At 50.1% G+C, this 16,561-nt stretch overlaps 1 protein-coding gene across 8 annotated transcripts; it reads left to right on the top strand.

Moving 5' to 3' along the window:
* The first annotated feature begins 1,212 nt into the window (after positions 1-1,212).
* On the top strand, positions 1,213-16,513 carry FBXO6 (F-box protein 6). Of its 8 annotated transcripts, none has more exons than XM_089901244.1 (8): positions 1,213-1,289; positions 2,975-3,107; positions 4,620-8,926; positions 11,708-12,003; positions 14,135-14,261; positions 14,733-14,828; positions 15,715-15,850; positions 16,091-16,513. In XM_089901244.1, the coding sequence occupies exons 4-8, from the start codon at positions 11,739-11,741 to the stop codon at positions 16,262-16,264; spliced, it is 798 nt and encodes a 265-aa protein (XP_089757370.1). In that variant the 5' UTR covers positions 1,213-1,289; positions 2,975-3,107; positions 4,620-8,926; positions 11,708-11,738; the 3' UTR covers positions 16,265-16,513. The 8 variants fall into 8 exon arrangements, with proteins under 8 accessions (XP_089757370.1, XP_089757354.1, XP_022454098.1 ...); XM_089901228.1 differs by lacking the exon at positions 1,213-1,289 and adding an exon at positions 1,431-1,552; XM_022598390.3 differs by lacking the exon at positions 1,213-1,289 and adding an exon at positions 1,436-1,563 and having other exon boundaries at positions 8,844-8,926.
* Positions 16,514-16,561: the final 48 nt, after the last annotated feature.

Here is a 16,561-nt window from a genome sequence, read left to right as displayed (position 1 = left end):
GTTGACATTTCAGGAGCCAGACTTCGAAGAATGAGGGTCCTGGGACAGACCCCTGGACAAGCTGCAGACATCTCGCACGCAGCAGCCCTCCAGTACTGCCACCTTCCTCTGGAGGCCTGGCCGCAGGCTGGCGCTGGAGTGTGCAGATATCTTGGGCAACTCTTGCCATCCCAGGCACTACTTACTGTTGTTTTTGTCACTGCCCAGAGCTTTACTGATAATAGACAAAGCCAAAGAATTTATAATGGTGCCTGGCACACAGTAGGTGCTCAATAACTACTGTTAAATTGCATTATCTGACTCAACAGTACGCTAGATTAGGGCCTCAACCAGGGCAAGGACTGTTACGGACCAGGGTTCTTGGCCTCCTTAATCAACAGAAATTGATAAGAGGCCAGACAAGAGTTTCAGATAAGGCTTTCCTGGGACCCCTGCTGCAGCAAGAGGGAGTGAAATCAAGCAACAGTTTCCCTTGCTGGATCCCTCGCTCACTCTGGGGGAGTGGGGGAGCTGGTTCCTTGTATAGGGTGAGGGGAGGGGTGGCTTAGGTGGTCTGCCCACCCCTTTGGTGATGGAGTGTGCAGCGGGCATGTGCAGTACCCTGCTTTTGCTCCCAATGCTCTGTTTTTGGGCTCTTCAGAAGTGGCAGTTGGGTTTTTGGTCTTTTTGTATCTTGTTGTCCATAATTTGCCCCAACTGCACATGCACACAGTTATTTTTAGTCCCTTATAGTTTCTTTGTAGCTTGTCAGCTCAAGGAGATTGTCCAGGTGCGAGCACTGCAGCAAAGGGTCCCAGGTCCCAGCCTGTCTCAGGACCACCACCCACTAACTGTATGGCAAGTTAGCAAAACACACTCTTCCTCGGAGAATATGCAGCCCTGAGTTAACAACCTGGCCTGGATCAGGCACCCTTGGGCAGTGCACACCCTGCATGATCCCTTGTGGTTGGCTGAAGTAGGTGCTTGATAATTATTTGTGGAATGAAGAAAGGAATTAATGAACTTAATCCCAGCAAAAACGCAGAGCGGTTTTTACCTCTGAGTAAGTCCTAGGGACGGTACGAACCAGGCTCAAGGCCAGAGTTTCAGCAGTCACCCTCCAGGCGGGGGCCCACCTCCCTCCCTGCAGGGAACCGGAATAGAGGTCTAAGGAGTGGCCCCCAGAGGGGAAGGGCTAGGTCAGAAGGAGGCTCCGGCCTACCGGAGGGAAGTGGGAGCAGAGAGAAATTGGGTCCCCACTGCTGAGCCGCCCACCGCCTGGAAGGAAAGACTGAGCTTCAGGAAACGAGGTCTGGAGCTCCCCTGACGCCGCCCCGACCCTGCGCACACCAGATTTCTTTGCTCGCGCCTGGGAAAGTGGTCCCGGCGTGGGGCGGGGCGAAGTCGCAGGAGCAGCAGGCTGGGGCCGCGAGGGAGGCGGCCTGAGCGCGGCGCGTGACGCAGGCGCCGGGCGGGGCGAGAGCTGACGGCGCCGCCGAGGCCGTAGGCTCCAGGCAGACCCCGAGCTCAAGTGGCGCCGAGCGCTCCGACCCGCGCCCAGATCTCGGCCCAGGCAGGGGACGGGTAGGGGGGCGACAGATGCGGGAGAGGGCTTCGATGTTCGGCGCTGGGGGGGGTCGTCGGGACGTTAACCGAGCCCGAGGACGCTGTCTCCGGCCGGCCGGGAAGCCGGCAGCCGCGGGAAGGGTGCTGGGGGGAGCCGCTTCCGGGCGGGGCGGGGCGCGGGGCGGGGCCAGTCTCTAGGGTCTGATAGCTCGGCGCGGAACTCTTCGCTTCCCGGCTTGGCCGCCCCGGAGTATCCTCGGCGTCCGCGGCCGCTCCGGCTTAACCTCGCGTGCAGCGCCCCGGCCAGGGGACAGTCTGGGAACTCGGCACCATCACGCCCGCAGGACCTGGGACGGGGGCCTAACTTCCCCAAGCCGCAGTTTCCGTTTTCGGAAATGGGCTTAGTAACAGTGTCTCGAGTGGTTGTAGGGAGGGTCTATGGAGAAAAGGCCAGCGTGTGGCCCTGGGCCTAGTACGTGGGAAGCCCAGTCGATGCGAGGTGGCTTCTTAGGGCTGATGTGGACGTTTCCACCCCAGAATGCCCCAGGATGACCTTCACCCCCTCCACCCTTCTGCATTCAGGCTTTGGGGATGGATGCGACCAGAGCGACCAGTGATGACATGCGACCAGAGCGAAAGACCAGACTTAGGACGATAGGTCGAGCAGGTGTTTGTACCTAAGACGCCTCTAACTTGGAGCCCAGGGACTTTTATTTGGCCTAGACAATTCTTTTAGAAGTTGCCAACATTTAAAATTTGACAGATGTCATGTATTTTAAAAATGTTTAAAATTCCTGAAAAATGGGAAGACCTGGCCGCGTGGAATATTTTTTTCCATCATAGCATTTTGCACAAGCTGCAAGTACCTTATTTATCTGTTTTGGGGGGTTTTTTTTTCTCGGTAATGGAAAAATACTTCTCCCTGGGCAGGTGCCAGAGTGTGTGCCCACCCTCATTTTTTTAATGGGATGAAAGCTTTGAGAAGACTGTGAGCTGTGTGAAAATTCAAAAAGGGAAACCTCACTAAAATGGAGTCGGGAAATGAGGAAGAGGAACACTTGACAGTCAGTACAATCCCAACATCAAGAGGCATACTTAGCATACCTGACAGGAAGTGAGACTACTACTGCCAGCAGGAGGAAAAAATGATTTTCTCTTTGCCTGGCAACAGCTCAGCCAATGAGAGAGTGTCACAACTCAACCAATGAAAAGCCACTATACTTCCAACTCCCCGTGTCTTCCAATCGGCTTTTTGTTTATAACGGCCCCACCCAATTTTCCCTTCTCCTCTGTAAAAGAGTCTCTTCTCCTTTGCTTAACAGGACTTGTAAGTGGTTCGCCATAGTTGCGTATCCTGCCTTGCAGTTATTTGCTGCTCCCAAATAAACCTGTTCTGCAAGTAAAATAAGCGGCTATTCTATTGTTTTAGGTTAACATTACACGGAGGTTTCACTGAGATCCAGAGAAGACCCCCAACAACTCCGAGGCTGGTGAGCAAACAGGTGCTGGTACCCACAGATCCACAGAACTCACTGCTTTCTCACCAACTTTGCAGTTTGAGGGTAAGTTTTTCTCCTGGATCTGAGCTCCGCTCTTTTTGCGTTTTGAAGCTCTCCAGGTTTTATTTGGGATCTGTTTGAAGGCTTCGTCCTTTTTTGTTAAGGCCTCGTTTGTCTGTGAGTACTTGGTTGGCACTTTAGCCTCACGCTTGAAATCACGCTGTTCCAACTGGAACTGTGCTAGCTTTCAGTCCGACTACTTTTGGAACCAGGCTGTTCCTATTGAAACTGTGCTGGTATTTGGCCTGTGGGGTGTTTAAGAATGATTCTTCTGCTCTAGAGAAAAACCCCTGAAAAATGGGATCCCAGTTATCTAAATGTTTTGAGGGTGCCCCCCCCCACCTTTTCAGGGACCCTGAGCAATTTTATGTTTAAAAACTGCTGTCTCTCCTTATATACATTTTTAACTAAATGGACCAATTGAAACAGACGTAATTTAGAACATCAGTGACCAGCATGGGGAACTTCTGAACTCCCAAAACTTCCTTTCTTAAAATTGTGTTAGACAGCCACAGATCTGCAGTTGTCAAAACTGAATTGGACACCAATTTTGATTGGTATTTTAAGGCTTCCAAAACGTATCAGGAGTCTAAAATTGCCTCTTTGCAATATACAATTTTTAAAGTAACTGAGGCAAATAAAATATTAAAATAAGACAAAATGGCTTCTGAGGTCTCTTTTTCCCCTACCCCGTCTTCTTTGTCTCTGGATACTGGCAGTCGTCTTGTGCTCAAGCCCATCCCAGGTGCCATCTTCCTTTCCTTCTGCACCTCCCCAGTCTAGTTCTCTCGCTGAACTTCCCTTTTTCCCTACAGCTCCGCTGACTCTCCCTGCTCCCTCCTCTGAGCCTATCAGAACCTCCTCCTTAAAGTTAATCTTCTGAGAATTGAAATAAACCCCAAATTACTTACGTTCCCTGGACTAAGCCAAATTGTGAGCCATAGTTCAAGAGTTTCCTAAAGTAACTGAGGACCCCCTTAGGTTTGCTGAAGATTTTAATACTTGTTCAAACCTACCAGTCTGGTTTCTCAGATTTATATCAGTTAGTCCACGTGCTTGTTGGTGAGAGTCAAGCAAACACTGGATGAAACTAGCCCATGGGAACATTCTGGAGGGGATTTAGAAGGGCAATCCCCTAACTTTTGGCAAGAGGCTAGAACATTCAGTGAAAACCTCCACTGAGCAATTATAGTAGCCTCTCCTAAGCCTGTTGATCAGAACAAAGGTCAGCCTTGCATACAAAAATCTGATGAACCTGTTCATGGCTATTCTAATCGACTTCAGGTTATTTTTAAAGAAGACTCTGGTCTTCCTTCATATGTTGCGTCCACTAGGGTAACTGTCACCTCCATGTTTATTAATGGGCTGAACCAGGATCTTTTTCTTTTATTTAAAAGAACCAGCACTCTAGATTCATTTGGCAGATCAGCTCACTTGCACCCTAGATGAGTCACCAAAAAGAAAAACCACTAAATTCTTTTTTTTGTTTGTTTGTTTGTTTTTTTGCGGTACAAGGGCCTCTCACTGCTGTGGCCTCTCCCATTACGGAGCAGAGGCTCCGGACGCGCAGGCTCAGCGGCCATGGCTCACGGGCCCAGCCGCTCCGTGGCATGTGGGATCTTCCCGGACTGGGGCACGAACCCGTGTCCCCTGCATCGGCAGGCGGACTCTCAACCACTGCGCCACCAGGGAAGCCCAAACCACTAAATTCTTAATCTTCAACTCCAGCAAATGAAGGTCCTTAAACAAAACCAAAAACCTAATTTCTGCTATTGCAAAAAGCCAGGGCATCGGAAAAAAGACTGTTACAAATTTAAGCGTTCTGGGAGTTTTCAGCCCTCTCAGCCTTTCCAGTGTCCTCCTAATGCCCAATGAGGGGGCCCTGAGGAACTACAGGGGCTCTTCCCAACCCTCCCTGTTGATCAGCTCGAAGAAACAACTCTCCAGATTGGGAAGGAGTTTCTGTCCTTACTGACAGCGGAGCCACACTCTCGGTGCCCAGCCCCACTGCAGAGCCCTGATACAGTTCCCATAGTGGCGATCTCTGATAATCCTCAACAGGCTCCTGTCTCTGAACCTTTTCCCTTTTGTTTAGGCCCTTTGAGAGAGACACACTTTCTCGCCTTAGCTCGTCTCCCTCCATTCACTTATTAGGCCAAGACTTCTTGGAAGAGTATTATGCCGAATTTCTTTCTCCCAAAAGGGGGAAATAATTCTAGAATTTGACAGTAGCCATCTAAATAGCCAACCTGGTAAATTAAAAGACCCTTCGACATCTTTTATTTGTTCTGTTTCCGGCACTGCTGGGGCCGATTCTTGAAACACTGATCATTTGTCCCTATTGAATCAGCCACCACCCTCCTTATAGGCAAAAATCTCCAACTGATATTGGCAAAATTCACAGTGTACCCTCCCATTAAGATCCAAATAGATCCCTCTAAACTCTCTTCAGAATTAATCAGTACCCTGTAAGTAAAGAAGCCCTTCAGATAGAAAACCCGTGATAGAAGATTTCAAGGCTCAGGGCCTCATTATCCCTTGCACTAGTCCCTGTAATACACCTGTTATACCTGTGAGAAAACCCAAGGGCTGAGGATGGAGGTTTATCCAGGACCTCTGAGCAATAAGCATTGTTATCTCTCAACACCCAGCTGTTCCTAACCACTGCATTCTACTGACATCCATCCCCCCTTGAAGCAAGTTTTTCACTGTGACTGATCCACGCAGTGTATTTTTCAGCTCATTCTAGTTGATAAGGCTAGCCAATATCTTTTTGCCTTCACCTGGAACGGACAACAGTATACTCGTATAGCAGTGACCCAGGGTTTCACAGAAAGTCCTTCTTACTTCACAAATCTTGAAAGCTGATTTGGATGATGTAAAGTTTTCTGCAGCTTCTACTTTGTTACATTATATGGACGATTTGCGCCTATGCTGTCCTTCTCAAACCTCCTCACAGGAAGACAGCATCCACCAGCTAAAATTTCTGGCCTTAAAGGGACATAAAGTCTCCAAAGAAAAATGGCACTTTGCTCAAACTCAGGTTCAGTATTTAGAGCACGTGATCTCAGAACAGGGACTACTGAATCTAGATAGACTCCATGACATCCTGAACTGCCCAGAATCAAAAACTAAGCTCCTAAGGTTTTCTTGGGTTATCTGGCTACTGTTGAAATCGGAGCCCAATTTTCTCTCTTCTGGCTCAGCCCCTACGTGCTTTATTAAAAACCAGCAAATCTGACCCCATTAATTGGGGAGATCAAGATGACACAGCTTTTGAAGACATAAGGAAAAGCTTAATGAGACTACCTGCCCTTGGGCATCCTAATTACCAGCTTCCCTTTTCCCTCTTTGTATGTGAGAAGGCAGGGAATGTCCTCGGAGCCCAAAAACAGGGGGCTTGTAGGAACTGTTTTGGTATTTGGCCTGTGGGCTGTTTGAGAATGATTCTTTTGCTCTAGAGAAAAACCCCTGAAAAATGGGATCCCAGTTATCTAAATGTTTTGAGGGTATTGTAGCCAACAGGGTATTGTAGGGTACTGTAGGGTATTGTAGCCAACAGCTGGACCCTGTGGCACAGGTATATCCCCCTTGCTTCAAAGCCATTCCTTCTACTGTCCTTCTGGTTAAGGCCACCAAAGAGACAATCATGGGATCCCCTTTAACCATCTTCATACCCCATCTTCGTACTGCATGCTTCCATGCAGTGGAAGCCCTCCTAAATTCTCGTCCACTCAACATTTTTCATTCAGTTGCCTCACCTCTTATGAAATCCTTTTGCTAACTGCTCCTCACATAGCTCTTTCACACTGCACCAACCTCAACCCTGCTACTCTTCTCCTCTCCTTCACTGACGAAACCCCTCACCACTGCCTGACCCTTACTGGTCACCCTTTGACTCCGTGTAATAATTTAGAGGAGACTCCTCTAACCAATGCAGATTTTTCATGGTTTACTGATGGTTCTTATTTAAAGGGAGAAAGTGGTAAAGATTGTGCTGGGTATGCCATTGCAACTCCTTTTGATATTGTTGAAGCAGCGCCTTTACCTACGGCTTAATTATGCAACAGGCTGAATTATATGCCCTCACTGAGGTTTGTAGTTTAGCCAAGGGCAAAACTGCAAACATTTATACTGATAGTCAGTATTCCTTTGGAGCAACCCATGACTTTGGAATAACATGGAAACAAGGTTTCCCTACCTCTAATGGGGAAAAGATTAAAAATGGCTCTTATATGCAAAATCAATTAGGCGCTATACTCTTGACAGCTGCCTTGACTATTATTAAGATCCCTGGGCATTCCGAGCTTGAGTCCCTATAGGCTGAAAGAAACCACCTTGCTGATATTTCTGCCCCAAATGCTGCTCTCGAAGGAACCAATGACCAAACTTCCAGTATGATCCAAAAGGATGCTCCCCAAGATAACCATCTAGAAATGCCCAATGCCCCAGAAAAGGAAAAACAGTATTGGGGATCTAGGAACTGCTGGTTCAGTAGAAAGAGAAAACTCTGGTTTGGGCCAAATAACAAACTGGTCCTCCCAGAAATTCTGATTCCCACACCTCAGCACTGTACATGCATTGAACTCTTGGTCCAGTGACAAAATGATAGCATTCCTGAATGAATGTTGGTGGGGAAATATTAATAAGGCCACAAAAAGTACCTCCCTTCTTGTCCCACCTGTCCAAAATACAATCCAGGGAAACCTGTTTGCACTGTTCCCAGACACTTTGAATTGCGTAATGGGCCATTCAAAGTTTGGTAGGTGTAGAGGGGAAAGCGGGGGAGGGATAAATCAGTAGATTGGGATTGACATATATATACTACTCTGTATAAAATAGATAACTAATAAGGACCTATTGTATAGCACAGGGAACTCCACTCAATACTCTATAATGACCTATATGGGAAAGAATCTAAAAAAGAGTGGATATACACGTATGTATAATTGATTCACTTTGCTGTACACCTGATACTAATGCAACATTGTAAATCAACTATATTCCAATCAAAATAAAAGTTTGGTAGATGGATTTCACATAGCTGTCCCCATCTCATGGATATAAATATATTTTATTACATGGTCTGTATGTTTTCTCATTGGATTGAAGCCCTCCCTTGCAGACAGGCCACTGCTTCTTCTGTGGCTACAATTTTGATAGAAAAGATTATCCCTACCTGGGGAACCCCTCTTGAACTTCACAGTGATCAAGGAACCCATTTTACTGGTCAGGTGCTTTGACAAGTTTGTGCTCTTTAACTGGTTTTACAACATTTTCACTGTGCTTTCTATCCTCAATCCTCAGAGTTAGTGGAACGTTCTAATGGCAATATTAAGACCTAGTGGGCAAAATTCATAGAGACCCTCCCCCAAAAAAGCATTGCCATCGGTCCTTCTAAATCTCAGACCCACCCCTTTCAGAACTCAAACTCTCACCCTTTGAGGTAGTCACAGGACACCCAATGTTCCTTGCCCCACCCACTTTTGACCCACAGCTGATGAAAGGAGATATATTTCAATATTGTAAAGGCCTGATTGCTTCTATTAAAAATAACAATGCTTGGTAGAGCAGTCTTCTTCATAGTGTGCTCTTGGGAGACGAAGACCTTAAGCATCACACCTTTCAACCTGGAGATTTCATGTACTGGAAAAGACACCTCGAGAAGGACTCTCTTCAACCTCACTGGAAAGGCCCCATCAGGTACTGCTAACCTACCCTTGTGCCTCCAAACTTCAGAGAACAGACTCTTGGATTCATGTGACACATCTAAGAAAGCACCAGACCCTAACTGGACCTGCACACCATCTGGTGACCTGAAGGTAAAGATTTCCTGGATTTGAAGCAGATGACATCTGATGAGACAGCTTGCCCAAGATGTCTAGACAAGGCCTGTTAGAAGGTTTAGAATTCACAGAAGTGTCTTTCTTTCATCTAGACTATAAAACTGACTCTGGATTCTTATCCAAATTCAGTTTCTTGAATTTTCAACCTACAGTCTGTATCATTGATAAAACATCTGATTCCAAACAGTTTCCTTTGAGATAACAGTACTGTTTAATTACTTCATGTTTATTCCTACACTGTGTCATGCCAAAATTCTTTTTTTTAATTTAATTTTTTTTATACAGGAGGTTCTTATCTATTTTATACATATTAGTTTATATATGTCAATCCCAATCTCCCAATTCATCCCACCACCACCACCACCACCCCCTGCTTTCCCCCCTTGGTGTCCATACGTTTGTTCTCTACATCTGTGTCACTATCTCTGCCTTGCAAGCTGGTTCATCTGTACTGTTTTTCTAGATTCCACATATATGTGTTAATATACGATATTTGTTTGTCTCTTTCTGACTTACTTCACTGTGTATGAGTCTCTAGGTCCATCCACATCTCTACAAATGACCCAGTTTCGTTCCTTTTTATAGCTGAGTAATATTCCATTGTATATATGTACCACGTCTTCTTTACAAAATTCTTGTTTAATTCCTTCAGTTTTGAGTGTGCCCTTGCTGTATTCACTATTCTAAGATACAGACTTTTGGATGGGAAGTTCCTGAGAGATCTCCCTCCTACCCCTCCTTGTTACTCAAATGTGACCACAATAGGTTTCCAATCTGTGCACTTTCCCTCTGACATGGGACAGGACACCCAGAAAAGATCATTCCTGGCATCACGGGACAAAAGGCCACTGAATGCTGATTTAAAAAACAGACAAAAAACCCTGACTCTTGATCAGTGATGCTTTTGGAGAAAGAGCTTGATCAAAAGGGGGAAATGTGAAAATTAATGAAGCGAAACCTCACTAAAATGGAGTCGGGAGGCCAGAAGCGGGGAGTACTTGACAGTCAATACAGGAAGAATCAATACAGATCTCTGGCAGGAAGTAACACTACTAGTGCCAGCAGGAGGAAGAAAGATTTTCTCTTTTCCTGGCAACAGCTTAGCTAATGGTAGACTGTCACAACTCAGCCATTGAAAAGTCACTATATTTGGAACTCCCAGTTTCCTCCAGCAGACTTTTTGTTTATAACAGTCCCTCCCAACTTCCCCATCTCTTCTATAAAAGAATTCCCTCTGCTTTGCTTAACAGGACTTACAAGTGGTTCACTAGTTGCACGTCCCAAATTTCAATTCTTTGCTGCTCCCAAATAAATCTGTTCTGCTGGTAAAATATCTGGCTGTTTTATTGTTTTAAGTTAACAACTGCTTCTTTGGCCAAGTCGCAATGAAAAATGAAGTCTCCCCAGTGTCCCTACATGTCCCAGGAGAATATTCCCTTCCCCACCCATAAGCAGATAAGGCCTATCTGCTCCAGCCATCTTGAGTGACAGTGGCTACAGGCCCACTCCCACCCACCTGAGGGAATCCCCTTAGACAGCTGGATAACCAGGATCCCCCCCCAGGCAAGATTCAGGCCAAGGTGGTGGTACTGTAATTTTCCCAAAACCCTGTGCAATTCAGATGTAGGAGGGAGGAATGTGTTCTTGGGGGCGGGTACCTCTGCAACTACTGGAGAGTTGTTTTGCTCTGAGGCTAGGAGTGCGGTTAATGATGCTGTGGAGCACTTCTCAACCAGCCCTGTGCTAAATGCTTTACTTGTACTAACTCAGTCCTCCCAGCCCTTCTGAGGTCGGGACAGTTACCACCTTTTTTGGGGGGAACTACCTTCCCAGTGAGTCACTCCAGGCCAGGATTCAAACCCAAGCAATCTTGCTTCTTCACCTTCAACGTGCTTTTCCGTTTCTGGGCATTTCAGAGTGGCCTGATGCCCAACGCAGAACTGTGTGGGGAGCCTCCTCATTGGGATGTTTTATCACAGCTAAAGTGGGCAATTTGGGGAGAGAAAGTTTGTTTCTCAGCCCATCACTTAAATTGTGAGCTAGTCTGTGGATGTAATAAAGATTTTACGTTCTTTTTTTTTTTATATGTATATTCTTTCCCTCACACTTTTTAAAATTATTATATTTTTATTTTTGGCTGCATTGGGTCTTTGTTGCTGTGTGTGGACTTTCTCTAGTTGCAGCGAGCGGGGGCTACTTTTCCTTGTGGTGTGTGGGCTTCTCATTGCAGTGGCTTCTCTTGTTGTGGAGATTGGGCTCTAGGCGTGCAGGCTTCAGTAGTTGTGGCGCACGGGCTTAGTTGCCCCATGGCATGTGGGATCTTCCAGGACCAGGGATCAAACCCATGTCCCCTGCATTGTCAGGCGGATTCTTAACCACTGTGCCACCGGGGAGTCCCAAGATTTTATGTTCTAACGGTGAATTCATAGTATTAAAATAACATCACTGAAAACCTTTGCAGAGCTTACAGACAACAGCATGGCCTTGGCAAAATCTTACAGTTCTCCAGGCCCACCAACTGAAATTAAGCAATTAATTTTTTAATGGGGGGTGGGGTCTCTTAAAAAATGAGTCCCTGAAGACTTTATCAATATTTTTATTGCACTCTTTCAAATGTGCATAACGTGTGGCCACTCTTTATTTTGAGGGTCTACCATGTACTGGAAAGGGGCTCCAGTGTTCCCTGGCCCAGGTCCCTGGGGATCTAAGGGGTCCACCTCCTTGGTCAGAGCTCATGACCACTGTTGCTCCCCACAGGCCTGTGCATGCTTCTCACCCCACCACGGCCATGGCCCTGGTCAGCATCAACCAGCTGCCCGAGAGCATCCTGCTGGAGGTGTTCATGCACCTGCCCGCTCGCCAGCTGCTGCTGAACTGCCGCCCTGTCTGCAGCCTCTGGCGCGACCTCATCGACCTTGTGACCCTCTGGAAGCGCAAATGCCTGCATGAGGGCTACGTCACTGAGGACTGGGACCAGTCCGTGGCTGACTGGAAGGTCTTCTACTTTCTGTGCAGCCTCCGCAGGAACCTCCTGCGCAACCCGTGTGCCGAAGGTGGGCCGGGGCCTGCTGCTGGGCTGGTTCGGTCCCTTTCCTGAACCTCAGGGCCTTTGTACTTGATGTTCCCACACTACCTGGAATGTTCTCTCATCACCACCACTCCCCCCAACACCTGTCATGCTCCCTTGGTCCCTCTCCTCGTTCTTCAGGTCTCAGTTCAGAGATGTGCCCTGATCCCCCGTCTGCAAACAGTGCTCCCCACGTCTGTCACATCGTCCCATTTCCTTCCTTCATAGCACTGGTCATAACCTATAATAACGGAATCTTTTTTTTTTTTTTCTCTGCCACAAATTTCAAGTTCCTGGGGCCTGACAGATCTTGCCGCTCTGCACCCTGTGTCCACATAGCATGTGCTCAGGAAACGTTTGTTGAATGAATAAGCACACTGCAGACCCCCTCCCCTTTAGTTCAGTCTGTGCTGTCTAATGTTGAGGGAGGGCTTCCTGTGTGCCAGGCACTAGTCTGAGGTCTTAGAAATGTCATCGTCCTCCCGTCACCCCATGATACGAGGAAGGAAATGAACTTCAGAGGCAACTACGATCACATGGTTTGAGGCTCCTGTTTGGCTTATGTTCTCATATATTTGCCAGGCTTTTTTTTTTCTTCATTTAGCATCTTCCTGTAGTACCAGGCATCATGCTTCCTGTTTAGGTATCGCAGCAGTTGATGAAGAGGCATAGTTTGTACACTTAGAATCCCTTCCTCTCTTTATCCTCATGAAGATCCCGAGAGTTAGCCAGATAAGAAGGGTTTGGCTCCATTTTATAGATGGGGAGCGTGAGGCCCCTCAGATGAGTGTCTTGCTCAAAGATCTAGAACTGCCCAGCTTCTGGGGTCCAGTCCTGACTGCTGAAGGCCCTTAGCCCCCTCTTCGAGGCCCCATAGACAGCCCAGACACTCAGTCTCCTGGCCTGCCCCAAATCCTGCTCAGAAGCTGCCCAGCCGGGCCGGGCCACCAGCGCAGCTCACACAGCCCTGCAGAGCTGGCCACCCAGCCTTGCGCAGCTCTCCCCCTGCGCCTGCCCTGGGCACTGGCCCGCTCTGGATTTCTGAATTCCTCTTCTGGTTCTCTGCTGGGGGGGCTCCCGGGGCACCTGGGGAATAGATTTGGGCTTCTAGGAGAGGGAGCAAAGGAATAATTTGGAAAAGCTCTCCTGGTGATTGTTCTGGAAAGCCTGGGTAGAGAAGCACTGTTTCCTGAGGTCCTCTCAGCTCAGTCTGAAGGGGGAGATGGGAGGGACAGCCTTACGCCTACAGACCTGCCAAGGCAACCTGGTGGGGACCCTTCCACCAATACGGGGTTACTACACACCACCAACCCAGAGGATGCCCAGCCCCCCAGTCCTCCCTCCTGCCCTGGGCAGAGGGGGTCCGAGTGGGCACAGCAGGTTCCCACGACCTACCAGCAAAGCCCCCCAGATCCCAGTATGTAGTTAACCTCCTGGACGTCGATGTCAGGGGAATGCCAGTCGTCTAGTAAGTGGTCTGAGTTGGGACAAACTCACATTAGCCATTAAGAACAGAATTACCGGGCTTCCCTGGTGGCTCAGTGGTTGAGAGTCCGCCTGCCGATGCAGGGGACACGGGTTCATGCCCCGGTCTGGGAAGATCCCATATGCCGCGGAGCAGCTGGGCCCGTGAGCCATGGCCGCTGAGCCCACGCGTCCGGAGCCTGTGCTCCGCAACGGGAGAGGCCACGACAGTGAGAGGCCCGCGTACCACCAAAAAAAAAAACAAAAAAAAAAAAACAGAATTCCCCACATAGGCCCTTCATAATTTAATGGTTCGAGAACTGAAACTTGGGTATTTCCAGAGCCCCTGGGCAACGTGGAAGTGAGGAAAGGTTCATTTAGAATTTCTGGTCATACTCTTTTCTTTTTTTCCAGCTTCACGTTAAGTGTTGACCTGCTCAGGGACAAAGTGGGAGGCAGAGGGCCCAGATCAGAATTGATGTGGTGGGCACAGGCGGGAACGCAGGGAGGGGGGCTTTGTAGGGCGGCTCCAAGGTGCCGTGGGGTGCATGCCTTGAGATCTGAGCCTTACCTGCTCCCTCCCAGGACCAGGTGGAGAGGGCCAGGCTGAACATTCACCCAGAGGGTCTTACTGCAGCTTCTGTTTTTCCTAGAGGATATGAGATCCTGGAAAATCGACTCCAACGGAGGGGACCAGTGGAAGGTGGAGAGCCTCCCCGGGGCGCATGGCACAGACTTCCCTGACCCCAAAGTCAAGAAGTACTTTGCCACGTCCTATGAGTAAGATGAACTGAATTGAGAAGCTGTGTGGAGGGAAAAGGGTCCGGACAGCCTTTTGCCAAATCCCAGGCCTAAGTGAGGGCCTGTGTGTGAAGCTCCAGAAAAGGGGTTCCAAAGCCAGCTCAGCATCTACCTCTTCCTGGGGCAGGAGGCAACTGGGTTGAGGCAAGTGGGGAGGCGAGCAGTTTGAGGAGGCTGGGAGCCCGTTAGGTGATTGGGGTAAGTCAGGGATGGTACAGGTTGTCCCCAGTCTAGGGGCCTGAGTTCACGGAAGCGCCCTCCTTGGGTGCCCGGGACACTGGGCCTAAGGACTGGGATGATCGCCACCCAGGCACCAGTGGGTCAAACTCCCTGCACGTTCCCCGCGGGCCTGCACGGAGGCAGGAGCCAGAGTCCTGTCCTGCAGCCCCTGCACCAGCTCCCTGGGTCCGGGCCATGCCTGGGGACGCACGCCTCGCCTCTGCTCCGCAGGATGTGTCTCAAGTCGCAGCTGATAGACCTCAAAGCCGAGGGCTACTGGGAGGAGCTACTGGACAAGTTCCGGCCGGACATCGTGGTTAAGGACTGGTGAGTGGGGCCCGCGCCCGAGTCCCACACTCTGCATCCCTCCCTCTGCTCTTCCTGAGAACCCCTCTCGGGAGTGCCCACTGAGCCCGGTGGAGTCCTGGGGCGAGGGCTGCCCCCCTCCCTACTGGCAGGCCCAGCACTTATTCAGCACTGCCCCCCGCCCCAACCCTGCATCAGCAGATGTTAGCCCCAGTTTACAGATGGGGAGACTGAGGCCTACAGATGAGTTGTCACTAACAGGCCCTGGAGCAAGAGACACTAGGACCCAGCCTCTCTGGACCTCGCAGATAACTCACATGCCTGTCTGCCTCCCCTACCCCTTTCACTGCTCATCCCACGACTCTATCCCAAGCTCCTACTCTGTGCCCAGAACTTTGTCTGGCCTGGCCCAGGGCAGAAGCAGGACCCTAATGCCAGCCAGGCCCCAGGGCCACTACTCTGAGGGTGGGGGGTTGGGGCTTGAGAGGTGTGCAGGGCTGCAGTAGGGCTGACCAGAGGGGGAGCTCTGTGCAGCCCCCATCACACAGGCCACCCCTCCCGAACCTCCATTGTAATGTGCCGGCGGCGACACAGATCCTACAGCCCAGGACTTTATTTCTGTAGAGAGCCTTTTGCTTTTTACGGTGACATCTTCACTGGAACACCCAGGAGGGTTGCCTCTTTGCTCAGATGGGATTATTGAGGCCCAGCGCAGACAGACTGCTTACCCCAGGGGCACAGTGGGGCACAGGGAGCCCTGGAGCCGGCTGGGCCTCATGGGCAGAGCAGGGAAATGAGACTCGGGGCTCCGATTTGTGGGCCTGCTGCCTGCCCGCCTCCAGAGATGGTGGCCTCCAGGGCCACCTCTGTACTAGGGTGCACAGTCCCAAGCCCTGCCCTCCCCCAGGTTCGCCGCCAGAGCGGACTGTGGCTGCACCTACCACATCCGAGTACAGCTGGCCTCGGCCGACTACATCGTCCTGGCCTCCTTCGAACCCCCGCCCGTGACCGTCCATCAGTGGAACGATGCCGGGTGGACAGAGGTGAGGCCTCACCTGCTTGCCCCTCGCCATCCACTTCTCCCAAGGCCAGGGTGGCAGGAAATCTGGGGCAGCCCCAGGGCCCAGAATGCACCAGTCCTCTGTCTGGAGTTCCTGCCTTCTGGCTGGGGGGCTCTCCCCTGCAGGACCTGACTCCTGCCGTCCCCTCTCCAGCTCAGTGGTCATCCTGTCTCATCCCCTCTTCAGTCCTGGTGGTCACTTCCTTTCCCCTCCTCCCCCCAGGTCTCCCACACCTTCTCGGATTACCCTCCAGGTGTCCGCCACATCCTCTTCCAGCACGGGGGCAAGGACACCCAGTTCTGGGCAGGCTGGTACGGTCCCCGCGTCACCAACAGCAGCATCGTCATCAGCCACAGGGTGACCAGGAGCCCGGCCCCCTCCGTGGCTCCGCGCTAGACCATGCAGGGGCCAGAGGAGGTGGCCCACCTGCCCTCCCCCCTCCCCCTCCACAGGCCCTCCTGACAGCCTGTCCTCTGACAGCCATTCGTCCGTCCTCCGTCTGGGCCAGCTGATTGCCAAAGGTCCCCTCCAGGCAAGGCAGCGAGGCCCTCTGCCCCAGTTCCCACCTGGGGCAAACCCACCAGTCTGTGAACTTAATTGTCACGTAGCTCTGACATTTTGTTGTAATAAATGTTTTCAGTAAAACCAGCCTGGGGTCAGGTGTAGGGGTCGGGGTACAAGGTCCTCGGCACT

This window comes from Delphinapterus leucas, chromosome 1 (assembly GCF_059928025.1).
Source record: "Delphinapterus leucas isolate spDelLeu-1000000601 "Yukka" chromosome 1, BTC_Dleu_Yukka2, whole genome shotgun sequence".
NCBI classification, from domain to species: Eukaryota; Metazoa; Chordata; class Mammalia; order Artiodactyla; family Monodontidae; genus Delphinapterus; species Delphinapterus leucas.
The sequence above is the reverse complement of the archived record's forward strand: the minus strand, read 5'-3'. Positions and strand labels throughout refer to the sequence as shown.